The 15,262-nt window shown below is 42.7% G+C and overlaps 1 protein-coding gene across 3 annotated transcripts in view; it reads left to right on the top strand.

Moving 5' to 3' along the window:
* Positions 1 to 4,200: 4,200 nt before the first annotated feature.
* The window catches only part of LOC140733042 (uncharacterized), a 47,741-nt gene continuing 36,679 nt past the window's right edge, over positions 4,201 to 15,262 (top strand). For all 3 annotated transcript variants that reach the window (XR_012100209.1, XM_073055834.1, XM_073055832.1), the window contains exons 1-3: positions 4,201 to 4,635; positions 5,212 to 5,397; positions 11,087 to 11,240. Coding sequence is in view for 2 of the 3 variants with exons in the window: in XM_073055834.1 (XP_072911935.1) it covers positions 4,210 to 4,635; positions 5,212 to 5,397; positions 11,087 to 11,240 (766 nt within the window). In the remaining variant the exon portion in view is untranslated. The remainder of the gene's footprint in view (positions 4,636 to 5,211; positions 5,398 to 11,086; positions 11,241 to 15,262) is intronic.

Raw genomic sequence — 15,262 nt, 5'->3', positions numbered from 1 at the left:
AAGTTTAAACACAAGGAATTCTGCAGATACTGGAAATCCAAATCAACATACACAAAGTGCAGGAGGAACTCGGCAGGTAAAGCAGCGGACATGGAAATGAACGAACAGCTGATGTTTCAGGTGACTATCTGTTTATTTCCGTGGAAGCTGCGTGACCTGCTCAGTTTCTCCAGTATTTTGTGTAAGGTGGATTAATATTGTTCTTTGGAACAGTGCTGATTGAATTCTTTGAACTTGTTCTCAACAATACCTTTACCAAAAAGCAAGCTGCTAGAGGAACTCAGCGGGTCAAGCAGCATTTGTTGCGGAGAAAGGAACTGGATGTTTCAGATTGGGACCTGCTTCAGGACAGAAGGAAGGTAGCGGGTGTAAAGAGGAGGGAGGAAAACTGGAGCCAGCAGGTGATGTGGACCAGGGAGAGTTGAGGGATGATGGGTGGAATGAGATGTAAAAATGGAGGCAGGTTGATAGAAGCAGTCTCGGGAAAATAAAGTGATCACGTGGGATCAGTTGTGCAGAGAGGAAGGTAAAGGTTGAGACAGAGGCTGGAGGGTGATATACAGAGACACAAGAGTTATAAAAGCAGGAATCTTTATGCTGATGTAAAGGAGGACTCATCAGGAGCACAGAATGTGATAATACATCAACTATAGTCAGGGTACTTATAATAAGATCCCCTCTTTGCTAGTGAGAAATAGAGGGCTATGGGTAAGCCTAGTAATTTCTAAGGTTGGGACATGTTCGGCACAACTTTATGGGCTGAAGGGCCTGTATTGTGCTGTAGGTTTTCTATGTTTCTATGAGAAAGAGCGCAGACTAGACAACTAATTTTCAGACCATGTGCACTGTCTGCAGTGCCCATCCTGAACTCCTGGTTGCTTTCCATTTTAATTCCCTTTCCCATTCCCATGCTGACATGTCTGTCCTCAGCCTCCCCTAGCCTGAACTAGAAGAACAACATATCACGTTCCACGTGGGTGGTCAACAAACCAATGGTACGAACATTGAGAGATAAACAATGCACTGGAGGAACTCGGCAGGTTGAGCAGCGTCTGCGGGAGGAAAGGAACTGTCAACGTTTGAGGTGGAAACCTTGCATCAGGACTGAGAGTAGTGAGGTGAGATGGCCTGTATAGAGATGAGAAGGAGACTGCCAAGATGAGAGTCAAAGACGGTAAGTGGACAGGGGAGGGGTGTAAGATGACACAGGTAGTGCTAGCTTAGATGAGTTGAATAGGGCTGGAGTTGGAAGACTATAATGGGTGTAGAATAGATGGAGGCAGACAGAGAGAGGAAAAAGAGAAAAAATTGCCAACAGATGGAGCAAGGTAGGGCACTGGGAGTATGAAGATGGGAAACAGCTGCTGGAGGGAGACAAGCAGAAACACAAAATGCTACCAGAGCTGAATTTGGATAAGTAAAGGAGGTGAGAACTGGAAACATTAGGCAAGAAGAGAGAGTTGATTGACAGATGCAGCCTGATTGGGGGTTGGGGGAAACCTATGTGTGAAATAGGTGGATGGAGCCAGGAGGTGGAAGGGGTCAAGGATGGGTGAAGAGAGGCTGGAGAAGGATGGGAAGTGGGACAAGAATGGGAGGACCAGAGGATCAAAGGGGTGGTGGGGTGGGTGGATAAGAGGAAAAGTATTCTATTTCTTAACTTCTACCCTCACTGATTCTACATCTTCTGATCCTGTGACACTTCTTTCTAAGGATTTGATTTCATTTTTTTTCAACAGAGTCACCACACCCCCTCTGTTCACCTGTCTGTCCTCCATATGATGTGTATCCTTAGACGTTAAGTTCCCAACTGTGTTGTTTTTTAGCCATGACTCAGTGATGCAAGCAACATTACACCTGAAAATTTCTAACTGCGCTACAAGGTCATTTACCTTATTCTGTAAACAGTGTGCATTCATTTATAACACCACCAGTCCTGTGTTCATCACCCTTTTCAATGTTGTCTCCGTGTTACTGGAAGTAAAATTTGTATCCCTTTCTAAACTTTTTGTCTTTTTCTTATTGTGGTGACTGCCATAACATCTAGTACACTCTCCTTATCTTTAACTTTATTCTTGATTTTCCAAGCTGTTCTGTCTCTCATTGTATGAATATTGAATTTTCCAGTTGTAGGTAACCCTCTTGTCCAGTGTCCCCTCTCTCTGTTTCTGATGCACCTCCAGTCCTCCCACTTTCCCCAAGACTTCCTACTCCTTTTCTACAACCTATCATCCATTATTGTACCCTTCCTTCCCTTCTATGTACAGGATTATCAATTGGTCCCCATCTCATCCCTCCCTTTCTCCTCTTTATACTGGCTATTTTCACTTTCCATTCTGACCTGACGCAGGGTCTTGACCCAAAATGTTGGCAATTTCTCCCCCCCCCCCCACCCCTCCAGCATTTCTTTTATTTTGCTGCAGATTTCATCATTTGCCATCTATTGTACTTCTTTTGATTGATTAGTTCAGAGATAAATAATTATTGTGTTAGCTTCATCAAAATCTTCCATTATGTCACGATTAGTATTCTGGCCAACTTCTTCGTCTTGATCCTTCAGCTCCCAGTGGAGCATAGGCCATTGATGACTTCCCGTCTCCATTGTTCGGAGCTGATGGTGTTCAATGTTTCTGTAATCCATTGTATCCACTGTGGAGGGGATTGGCCGATGCAGCTCCACCAGAACCCTCTTGGCCGGCCTCACCCTTTCCACCTCTCACGATGGCAACGTTGCGTTCGACTTTGAGAGACATTTCTCATCAACTGCACTTGTGTGTCAGGAATGGACAGGAGGAAGAGTATAGGAAACTGATACAGGACTTTGTGATATGGTGCAACTCAAACTACCTGCGTCTCAATATCACCAAGACCAAGGAGATGGTGGTGGACTTTAGGAGATCTAGGCCTCATATGGAGCCAGTGATCATTAATGGAGAATGTGTGGAGCAGGTTAAGACCTACAAGTATCTGGGAGTACAGTTAGACGAGAAGCTAGACTGGACTGCCAACACAGATGCCTTGTGCAGGAAGGCACAGAGTCGACTGTACTTCCTTAGAAGGTTGGCGTCATTCAATGTCTGTAGTGAGATGCTGAAGATGTTCTATAGGTCAGTTGTGGAGAGCGCCCTCTTCTTTGTGGTGGCGTGTTGGGGAGGCAGCATTAAGAAGAGGGACGCCTCACGTCTTAATAAGCTGGTAAGGAAAGCGGGCTCTGTCGTGGGCAAAGTACTGGAGAGTATAACATCGGTAGCTGAGCGAAGGGCGCTGAGTAGGCTACGGTCAATTATGGAAAACCCTGAACATCCTCTACATAGCACCATCCAGAGACAGAGAAGCAGTTTCAGCGACAGGTTGCTATCGATGCAATGCTCCTCAGACAGGATGAAGAGGTCAATACTCCCCAATGCCATTCGGCTTTACAATTCAACCGCCAGGAGTAAGATATGTTAAAGTGCCGGGGTTAGGACTCAATGTATTTAAGTAAACTACTTAAGAACTTTTTAAAAGCTATTATTAATGCTTTTTGAGAGGGTGATTTTAGATGCATATCATATTTTTACTGAGTTAAGTATTGTATGTAATTAGTTTTGCTACAATAAGTGTATGGGACATTGGAAAAAATGTTGAATTTCCCCATGGGGATGAATAACGTATCTATCTATCTATCTTTGTAAAGTTCCAACATGAATGGGATTTTATTGTCCCAAACTGACAGGTCTTCTCGATTATTGGATCTTATCTCCCAATGTCTGGAAGACAATATTGATTACCCTCAATGATTTCTTCTGTCCATCACAATCTATTATTTGACACAAAAAAATTTTCACTACTGTCCAAAATTCCAATCAACGTAGAATATTCAGTTCCCAGGGTTCCTCACCTAACAACGATTCCCCTGTAGCGGGATTAGATTCGTGCCGACGCATCTTCTGTAGTTACATATGTTAGTGTTTTGTGAAGTGACAAACCTTCACATTTAAATTTTTAATTTGCGTAACTTTTTCCGCATGTATAATCCTATGTTCTCATAATATAGTGGGGCAGTGTTTAACTCACTGAAGAAACTGAACAATTCAAATTCCACTCTTTTATTTGTGATATTTTAAATCAGATAACCCAGCCTACCTGTTTATTGATATCTGTGGGATTAGCCGCTGCGTTCGGCAGGCAGTTGTCCTGGCAACGGGCGAGTAGGCGTGTTGCACAGCCATGGAGCAAGGCCGGCGAGAAGCGCAGATCCCGGCCCCGTGGTTTTATCGCCAGAGGCAGTTAGAACAATCTCATTTCGTACGAATGGCTGTGAAAACATTTGGCCCTCCCAGGAGCCGCAAGAGGGTCATAACCGCAGTTCCCACTCCATCCCGGTACCGGGCCCGCTCCTGGCCGGAAACGGTACTCCGGCCTGAGCTGTCCGAAGAGCGGCCGCCTGCTAGGGAGCCGGACACGGACTACGCTCTGTATCTGGCGATGAAGAGGCGGCAGAGGGCCGATCTGGAGGCTATGGCGGATCTCCAGAGCTGGCTCAACAGCAAACTCGCGGCCACAGACTTGGAGCTGCGAGTCCTGGAGAGGCTAGAGCGGAGGTCAGAACCAGGGGAGCCGGGGCTTGAGCCGAAACAGCAACCCAAAACCCAGGTCTGCGACCACCACCCGCGTAATGAACTTGCCCAACTTTTTAAACTTGGGCTCGACAATACACAGTGCCCTCCTTCCGATCTGCCTCGCCTTCAGCCACCAGTCAGCCTCCCATCGCCCCCATCTACACCCATCATCCCCACAGCCATGGTCAACTCCATCTGCCCCATTACTCCCATCTGTTTTCCCTTCATCGCCATAGGTCCCTCTCCCTGCCCCAATTGCCTCCATCCTCATCCCTGCAATTACCTTCCCCTCAACTCTTCAACTTCCTTCACCCAATTAATTTACCTCTCAACCCCAAATGCATCTCCAATTTTCATCTTCCTCACCCCTCCCCCCATCTACCCACAATAATAACTCTCCCATAGTAATTTACGGTTGATAATAAATTTTAGTTTACATTCTATAGGTGATTTAATATGTTTTTAAAACTTAATGCAGGCAAATGGGGTTAGTGTAGATGGTTAAAACATCGGCCTGTTTTTGTGCTGCACAACTCGATGATTTTACTTAATTTTATAAGAACAGAGGAATTGAATGATTTCATTAATATTTTGTCTTGTTGTTTTACAGAAAAATACATCACGGAAGGTTTACGACAAACCTCCATCAGTTAATCTACCTTCCCTGGAGCCAGTTAAGCTACTCCATGAATATTTAACCCAAAAAAGGCTACGATTTGTAGATTTCTTCCAAAGTAATGATCGAGGAATGAAAGGGAAACTCTCAAAAGATGATCTGTTGGTAGCATTTAAAAAGGTGAACCCAATCTTCATTTTTGAGATTGGTGATGGGAGATGTTGCAGAATTGGTTATCATGCTGTGTGTAATTCACGTGATACCCTGAAACTATTCCATCGTCTGCAGTGCGCAAGTGAGAGATGTAATGAAATACTCTCCGCTGGTTTAGATAACTGGATGGCACAGTTAGCACAGCCACGGTGTCATTGTGCCAGGAAGCCAGGTTCAATCCTAATCTCGGGTTGTCTGTGTGGAGTTTGCATGTTCTCTTTGTGTTTGAATAAATTGCCTCCAGGTGCTCTAGTTTACTCCCACAAAAGGGGCAGCATGGTAGCGTAATAGTTAGCACAACGCTTTACAGTACAGGCAACCTGGGTTCAATTCCCACTGCTGCCCTCTAAGGCATTTGTACATTTTTCCCCATGACCGCATGGATTTTCTCTGGGCGCTCCGGTTTCCTCCCACAGTCCAAAGAAGTACTGGTTGATAGGGTAATTGGTCATTGTAAATTGTCCTGTGATTAGCCCGGGATTGCTGGGCAGCATGACTGGAAGGGCTTATTCTACACTGTATACCAATTTTTTTAAAAATCAGAATTGGATTATTACAAAAATAGTGCAAAAAACAAGAGAAATAAGGAGACTTTGTTGGAGACAGGACTCTGCTGGAAATCTGGAGCTCCACACACCCACAAAATGCTGGTGGAACATAGCAGGTCTGGCAGCATCTATGGATGCAATGAAGTGTTAATGTCTCGTCGTGATGAAGCGTCTTGGTCTGAATATGACTGTCATCACCCTCCGTAGATACTGCCTGACCTGCTGAGTTCCTGCAACATTTTGGGTGTGTTGAATGAGTTTCATGGGTTCAGAAATTTGATGGTGGAGGGGAAGATGATGTTCCTTAATCATTGAATGTGTGTCTTCAAGCTCTTGTATCACCTCCCTGTGGTGATAACAAGAAGATTGGTAGGCTATTTGCCACCATAAATTACCACTGTGTGTAGATGAGTAATAATCTGAATAATGATAACATGAGGAGAATAGATAAAAGGATTATGAAGGGGTGTAAATGGTTTTGGTTAGCTGAAGGTTCTATTTCTATGCTCTGATTCTGAATATACCTCCAGCAATCAACATTACTCGAATGTGTGTTGAATGACCATAAAACATAAGATACAGGAGCAGAATTAGGCCATTTGGCCCATCGACCCTGCCCCACCATTTCATTATGGCTAATCCAGTTTTCCCACTCAGTCCCAGTCTCCGGCTTTCTCCCCGTATCCCTTCATGCTCTGAACAATCAAGAATCTTACCACCCTATGCCTTATATATATGTAAAGATTTGGCCTCCACAGCTGCCTGTGGCAAAGAATTCCACAGATTCACCACTCTATGGCTAAAGAAACTCCTCCTCGTTTCCATTCTTAAAGGGCACCCATCTATACTGAGGCTATGTCGTCTGGTTTTAGACTCTACCACTATAGGAAGCATCCTCTCCACAGCAACTCTATCAAGGCCTTTCACCATTCATTAGGTCTTAATGAGGTCATCCTCATTCTTCTGAATTCGTGAATACAGGCCCGGAGCCATCAAATGCTCTTCTTATGACAAGCCATTCAAAGGTTTCAAAGATGCATTTAATGTCAGAGAAATGTATATAATATTACATCCTGAAATTCTTTTTCTTCACAACCATCCATGAAAACAGAGGAGTACTCTGAAGAATGAATAACAGATGTTAGAACCCCACAGCCCCCACCAGCTCCCCCCCCCCACACGTAAGCAGCAGCAAAGCAACGACCCCCCTCCCCCACCAGCAAAAAAAAGCATCGGCGCCCCCCACCGAGCACTCAAACGTGCAGCAAGTTGTCATTAAAATCATCAGCATTAAAATCATTAAGGTTCATACCAGATAAGGCACAATGCAACTAATGTTGCCAAGATGAGGAGAAAAAGCTGATGATTTGAAAAATTTGAGAAACCCGCAGAACATCACCAAGGGTATGATAGAGAGAAAGAATAAAATTTTAAAAGCAGTTTTAAAGGAGAATGCAAGATATAAAGTCACAGAGCAACACAGCCTCACCAAAGACACATAACTCCAAGCCCAAACAGGCCATTCTGACCACGGTGCCCACCCAGCTACACCCAGGTTCCTGCGTTCAGCCCATATCCCTCCAAACTCCGCCCCTGCACGTACTGTACTTATCCAAGTGCTTTTAAAAAAAAATTCCCTCAAAATTCTTAATATTTTTTTTGCTCCACATAACAAAACTTTCAATTTCTAGATACATTTACATTTCTTCCCCTCACAGCTATCAGAACACTTCCATCAAAATATAGACATCACCACAACATCCTATACGAAAGCCCTTATTAGTATAGCAGACAGGTTTACATCTACATACTGCAGAAAAAGTTGCCATGTTTTATGAAAACTATTTGTTTTTGAGTGTACTGTACATGCCAAAAAGTCCAAAGAAACGTAATCCATGATTAATGTACAGCAACCAAAAAGTCCAGGGGCCTCATCGGATATCCAACAAAGTAAAATATTCTTCCTCGCACAAAAAGTCAGGATGTTAAAAAGTTTTTCCTGATGTGCACTAATAATACGACTGCTGGGTAAGCCTAAGAGAAAAGACACTGGGTCCAGTTCAAACTTCATCTTTAGAATCTTTTCCATTTCACCCAAAGTATCACTCCAGTATGCCTGAAGTTTGGGACAAGTCCAAAAACAGTGGGTGGAAGTTCCAGTATTTACTTTTCAATTAGAACACATTGGAGAAACCCCCGTCTTAAATTTTGAGAGACGATCTGGAGTCAGATGGGCTCTATGCAGAGTTTTGAGTCGCAATGCTTTAGTTCTATTACAAACTGAAATCTTCTTTGCATTATCACAGATGTCTTCCCATGTTTCAGCTGTAATTTCTACTCCCAGACCCTCCCCAGCTGCTCAGCTTCTCCACAAGAACATTCCCTCAGGATGCTGTAAAAAGTACTGATGGAGACTTCACCCTTAGAACAGAGCACCCTCTTTTCTATGTCAGAACTATAGAAATCAGTTAACAATGATTTTTTTTTCCCTGTATATAATCTCTTATCTGAAAGAAACGAAAAAGATCCTTGTTGGGTACATTAAATTTCTGTACTATCCAAGTGCTTCTTAAATGATACATTTGTACCTGCCTAAACCATTTCCTGTGTTAGGCCATTGCAACTGCTCACGATCTTCCACATGAAAACGATGCTCCTCAGGTCTCTGTAAATCTTTTCCTTCTCACTCTAAGCCTGAGCCCCCATGTTTTAGATTCCCCTAACCTGGGAAGAGACTTACCACCCACCATACACCTTATATATGCTTTATTTTAAACATTTCTATAAGATCACTCCTTATTTTGTTATGTTTCAGGGAATAAATAGCTAGCTTTGCCAACCTGCCCCTTCTAGTCTTTAATCTTCTTGCCTACTAGTTGTGGCAAAATCCTCCCTACACTCTTTCCAGTTTAACCAGATGCTCCTTATAGTAGAGGGGCCAAACTGTATACAGTACTACAAGTGTAGCCTCCACCAAGGACATCCAAAACTCAAAATTGAAAGTAAATTTATTATCAAAGTACATATGTCACTATTGTGATTCAATTTTTTTTCTTGTGGGCCTTCACAGTAGAACAAAAAGTACAGCAGAATCAATGAAAAACTACACACGAACACTTACAAACTGCGCAAATACAAAAAGATAATAAATAAGTAATATTATATTGAGTGCACAGGTTGTAGCATGTTGAAACTAAGTCCATTGTTTGTGAAATCAATTCAGTATTGGGGTGAGCAAAATTATCCACACTGGTTCAGGAGCCTGACGGTTGAAGAGTAATAACTGTTCCTAAACCTGGTGGTGGGGAACCCAAGGCTTCTATATCTCCTTCCCGACGGTAGCAGCAAGAAGAGAGTGTGACTTGGATGGTGTGGTCCCTGATGATCGATGCTGCCTTGTAGATGTGTGCTCAATGTTGGGGAAGACTTATACTGTGATAGACTGTATCCACTACTTGTAGGCTTTTCCATTTTTGGGCATTGATAATCCATATCAGCTTGCAATACAACCAGTCAGGATACTCTCCGCTGTGCATCGATGGAAGCTTGTCAAAGTTTTAACCTCCTGTACTCAGTGCTGTGACTGATAAAGACAGTGTGCTGAACATGTTTCTCACCTCCTTGTCTATCTGTGACACTGCTTTCAATGAACTCTGCACCTGCTCCAGGGCTCTCGTATTTACACTGCATAGAGTGTAAGCAAAGATTTTACTCTACTGTTCACAGTATGAACCCTGCACTGGTTTTACTTTTCAAAATGCATCACCTCACACTTAACAATATTGACATCCATTTGAGACTTCTTGGCCCATTTTCCCATCTGATTAAGGTATTTGACAAGGATCCCCGTGATTGGTTTATTCATAAAGTTAGGAGGTATGGGATACAGGGAGACATGACTGCGTTGAGTCAGAATTGGGTTGCCTACAGAAGGCAGAGTGTGGTAGAAAATGGAGCAATTCTGCTTGGAGGCCAATGACCAGTAGTGTTCTGCTGGGATCTGTTCTGGGACATCTACTCTTTGTGATAACTAATGTATAAATGACTGTACAAGGAGATGGAGGGTGGGTTAGTAAGTTTGCAGATGACATGAAGGTTGATGGTATTGTGGATATTGTAGAAAGTGGTCATAGCTTACAAAGGGACATTGGTAGGATGCAGAGCTGAGCTGGGAAACAGCAGGTGAAGTTCAACCCAGAAGGCGTGGAAGAACAAACACATCTTAGGTTTCATGTTGATAGAACCATCCAAGTTGCAGTACAAGTGGATAGGGTAGTTAAGAAGGTGTATAGTGTATTGGCCTTCATTAGTTGGGGAATTGAGTTCAAGAGCTGTGAAGTAATGTTGCAGCTCTATAAAATTCTGGTTAGACCAATGCTGAAGTTTAGTATTCAGTTCTTATCACTTCATCATAGGATGGATGTGGAGGCTCTAGAGAAGGCGGAGAGATTTACCAGGATGTTGCCTGAATTACAGAGCAAGTCTTATGAAGATAGGTGGAGTGAGCTAGGGCTTTTTTCTTTGGGGTGAAGGAGGATGAGAGGTGACTTGATAGAGTGGGAAGCCTGAGACTTTTTCCTAGGTTGGAAATGGCTAATACAAGGGAGCATAATTTTAGAGTGTTTGGATGAAAATTTAGGGGGAAGTTGGTGGTAAGTTTTTTTTAAACCCAGAGAATGGCAAGTGCATGGAACATGCTGCCAGGGTGCTGTAGAGGTGGATAAATTATGATCTTTTAAGAGACTTAGATAGGCACACAGATGAAAGAAAATGGCTGCTACTTGGGTGGGAAGGGTTATATTAATCTTGAAGTAGGTTAAAGGGTAGACACAAAATTGTGGGCTGAAGAGCCGGCACTGTCCTGTGTTCTATGGATCTGATTACTTATAGGGTGTTAGTTTTTCCTCCATAGTGAACAGTTGGAAGTGTCTTAATTAATGTTATGACTTGTGATTTAAAATGCATACCAAAGATATGTAAATTGGTGGACTTTGTTAATTGCTTAAGTGTCAAATTTTAACCCCTTCTGACACACACCTGTGACTGATTTGATTCTCACTTCTGTATCTTACATTTTCAGATAGTTTGATATGTTGTCTGTCAAATAGGTCAATCTTCCAATCACTGATCTGCAGATGAATGAATTGACAGAAACTCTTGGTGATCACACAAAGCGCTTCAGTTACAAAGTTCTTGCGCAAGCACTAAATACCTGGAAAGAAGAATTGCGGCAAGAAAACAGAAATAAGCATTTCAAGAAAGGTAAAGAAAAACGTACCCTTAAATACTGTGTATCCAGGTCAAGCACAAAACTGTTAAAACAAACTAACATCAATGAAGCCATTCCACTTTATTTCCGTTTGCTCCCCATTCCAAAGGCCAGTTATGTTCTTGCACTGCCCATCAACTTTTCAGTCCAAGTAATCCCTTTAGAATCCCTGTTTGGTTTTTTGCTAGCTCATGGTAGGTACAAAAGAGATGTACAAAAATTATACCTGGAATGATGGGGTCCTTGAAGCACACAAGCCTCCACATGACATTAGTGCATTGATCCAGGTTGTGGAGGTGTCAGTGGTGAAGAGGGCAATGTGAAGTTAGCATTCATTTCGAGAGGACTAGAATATAAAAGTAAAGATGTTGAGGCTTTATAAAGAACTGGTGAAGCCTCTCTTGGAGTCTTGGGAGCAGTTTTGGGCCTCTTATCTAAGAAAAGATGTGTTGACATTGGAGAGGTTCAGAGGAGGTTCACAAAAATGATTCTGGGATTGAAAGTCTTGTCATATGAGGAAAGTCCTCTACTCACTGGAATTCAGAAGAATGAGGAGTGATCTCATTGAAACCTATCAGATGTTGAATGGCCTTGATAGAGTGGATGTTTTCTGTGGTGGGGGAGTCCAAGAGCGGAGGACATCCTCAGAACAGAGGAGTGTTCTTTTGAAACAGAGATGAGGAATTTCTTTAGGCAGAGAGTGGTGAACCTTGTGAATTCATTGCCATAGGTGGGTATATTTAACATAGAGGTTGATAAATTCTTGATTAGTCAGGACATGAAGGGATATGAAGAGAAGGCCGGAGATTGGTGCTCTGAGGGAAAATAGATTAACCATGATGAAATGGCGGAGCAGACTCAATGGGCCAAATGGCCTAATTCTGTTCCTATATCCTTTGGTTTGATGGAACCAATTGTCAAAATGGTGAAGGACATGAGCTGGCCTGGATATAGGTGGGAAGAAACTAGACAAGGAAGGTCAGGACAAAGCCAAGGTTTGAGGAGATAAGCTCAGTGGGGCAAGAGCACACAGGAATACAGAACAGCCCTGGTATGGATCTCGGGTACGAGAATAAAGAGGAAACACAAAGCAGTACAGCATGGGAACAGGCCCTGTGGCCCATGATATCTGAACTGATTATGATTCAAAATTAAACTAAACATCATCTACCTGCACATGAACGATGTTCCTGTATTGTTTGCAAATTTTTCTGCCTGTTTAAGTGCCTCTTAACTGCCACTGTTTTATCTACATACACCACCACTTTTTGGATAAAATAAAGATTACTTCACAGATTTTTAACTTTATCTCACATTAAAGCTATACACCCTAGTATTTAACTTTACTATCTTGGGGGGAAAAGGAGACTTTGAACTTCTACCCTGTCTATGCCTCTTATATCTTATAAACTTCTATTAGATCTCCCTTCAACCTCCAGCACCCCAAAGAAAACAGTTTAGGTTTGCCCAACTTCTCCTTGAAGCTAATGCTCTCGATAAGCCAGGTAACATAGTGGTGTGCCTCCTCTGGGAGGAGGAAGTGTGGATTTGGGAAACTGTTAGGTTGGAGGCTGATCGTCTGATGTGATGAGATCTGTGATGGTGCAGGAGACAGTTTATTAGTGAGATAGTGGTCCTTGGACTTTTTGGGCACATGGATACAAAGGTAAGGTGCCTATTAAAGGACTGATCGCTCAGCATCAGAGAGGTAGAAGCTGGGGGTAGGGTTGACGTCTGGCTGGGGCTTTATTGGGAGGCCTGGAATAATCCAAGTGGGACAAAATGGCAGTAAAGGCAAGTACAGAGGGTTGTAGTAGCCACATATAAAATGTTGGAAGAACTCAGCAGGCCAGGCAGCATCTATGGAAAAAAGTACAGTTGACGTTTCGGGCCGAGACCCTTTGGAATCCAGCATTTTATGTGTGTTACTTCGAATTCCAGCATCTGCAGATTTTCTCTTGTTTGTAGCAGCACTTCTTGGTAAGAATGTGGCCAGAGAGCAACAGAAACCACAGAGCAGGAACAGTGAGGGGGTTCTCACAGAACTTCCCTGTAAAGGGAGGAGGAAAGCTTTTTCAAAGTCAGTACGTCTTGAAGAGACTTTGAAGTTGAATGGTATAATGGAGACAAAAGACAGATGCTGGAATATGGAACAATAAGCAAATAAACTGCTGCAAGAACTCAGCAGTTCTACAAACATCTGTGGTGGGAAGAGAATTTTTGACATTTTGGATGAAACCCCTGCATTAGGACTTTGCATCAGTCCCAATGATCTGAAGCCTTTATAATTCCTTTCCTCCCCCCCCCCCACAACATATGCTGTTTGACACACTATTCCTCCAGAAGATTCTTTTTTATCTTTTACGCTTGCTATCATGCAACAAACTTAAATCTACAACAGACCAAATCTCAATGTGTAGTTTCCCTAATGTATTCCTCAATTGTTTTATTGAAGTGTTGCACCTCACCTTCAAACATTATTGTGGGAGGGCAGTGTTGTTCAATAGGAACAGGTTCAGCCTTCTTGCAGGAACGGAGCTGGTCTAGAGAACAAATGGAAACTGTTCAACCAGATGCATCTACAAAACCAAGGTCAGTGCAGCCTCAATGATCAAGCTGTAGTATGCAAGCTCTGTGGACATTCAGAAACAAGAGTTTCAATCAGTTGTTGACTCGTTCACTGATGTATATAAAATTAAGAACTTTCTATGCATATTTTACAAGTGAAATGGCCTTTATCATCCTGCTCCCAAAATACGGCACTGCTTTCTGCTAATAAATGTTCAGGACAAGAAACTGGAAAATATGGACCTGAAAAATACCCATATTTCAGAAGCCATTTCTTATTGGGTAGGTGTCGATGATGAAATTCACCATTATCTTTAATGCTCTTCGTCAATTGCAACATCACATTTGGTCAATTGAAGAAAAAGGGTATTTGAAGATCAAGACATTAAACCCATGCTCTGTCAAGCAGCAGTGATTCGTGCCCTGTACTACCAACATCAGACATTTAAAAAGATTTGAAAGACACCACAACATGGGGCAACACGGTAGCATATCAGTTAACACAACAGCAATGACCCAGGTTCAATTCAGCCACTGTTTGTTAGGGGTTTATGTGTTCTTCCCCATGTCCTCATGGATTTACTTTGAGTGTTCCAGCTTGACCCCATGTTCCAAGTACTAGGGTTAATTGGTAAAATGGGTGTAACTGGGTGCCACAGGCTCATCAGGCAAGAAGGGTTTTTTTTTACAGTGGGGTACCCCTAACTTAATAAATAAACACCTCCTAGCAGTTGCAGACCTGCTACAGAACGTTCTCAAGGGAGGGAATGAGCAGCCAAAGGTTGTGGTGCAGAATGGCATCAGTGACATAAGGGGGAAATGTCCTGTGCAGTGAGTATAATGAGTTAGGAAATATCCTGACTGGAAGGTTCACTCATGGTACTCAGGAGGCTTCAAGCTGGTTGTTTGACAAGAGAATGAGAACCGGAGCACTAGGTCAGTTAGTGGAGGAATTGAAAGGAAGGTAGATCTATGACCATAAAGAACAAGCAGAGCAAGGTAGTAGGAACAATGGGATGGACGGGTTGAAGTGTGTTTAATGCTAAGAATATCAAGGTAAGAGTAACGAACTTAGGAAGTGGATCTATAATGTTATGGGCATAACAGAGACTTGATGAGAGAGGGATGGGACTAAATGTTAATGTTACACGGTTCTGATGTTTTAGAAAAGATAGAGAAGGCAGTAAAGGGGGAGGGGAAATTTTGTACAATTAATCAGCAACATAATGGAGGTTTCATCCACTGAATTTCTGGGTAGAAATCAAAAAAAGAAAGGTGCAGCCATCTTGCTAGGATTGTATTTCCTACTACCACCCCCCCAGTAGTCACTGAGACAGTGAAGAACAGATATGCAGGTGAAAGGTGCAAGATCAACAGGGTGATTTTGCCATTGTGGGTGACTACAATTTTCCTAATGAGAAAGGGAGCTCGTCAGTGTAAGAAGATT

This window comes from Hemitrygon akajei, chromosome 9, assembly GCF_048418815.1.
Source record: "Hemitrygon akajei chromosome 9, sHemAka1.3, whole genome shotgun sequence".
NCBI lineage: Eukaryota > Metazoa > Chordata > Chondrichthyes > Myliobatiformes > Dasyatidae > Hemitrygon > Hemitrygon akajei.
The sequence above is the reverse complement of the archived record's forward strand: the minus strand, read 5'-3'. Positions and strand labels throughout refer to the sequence as shown.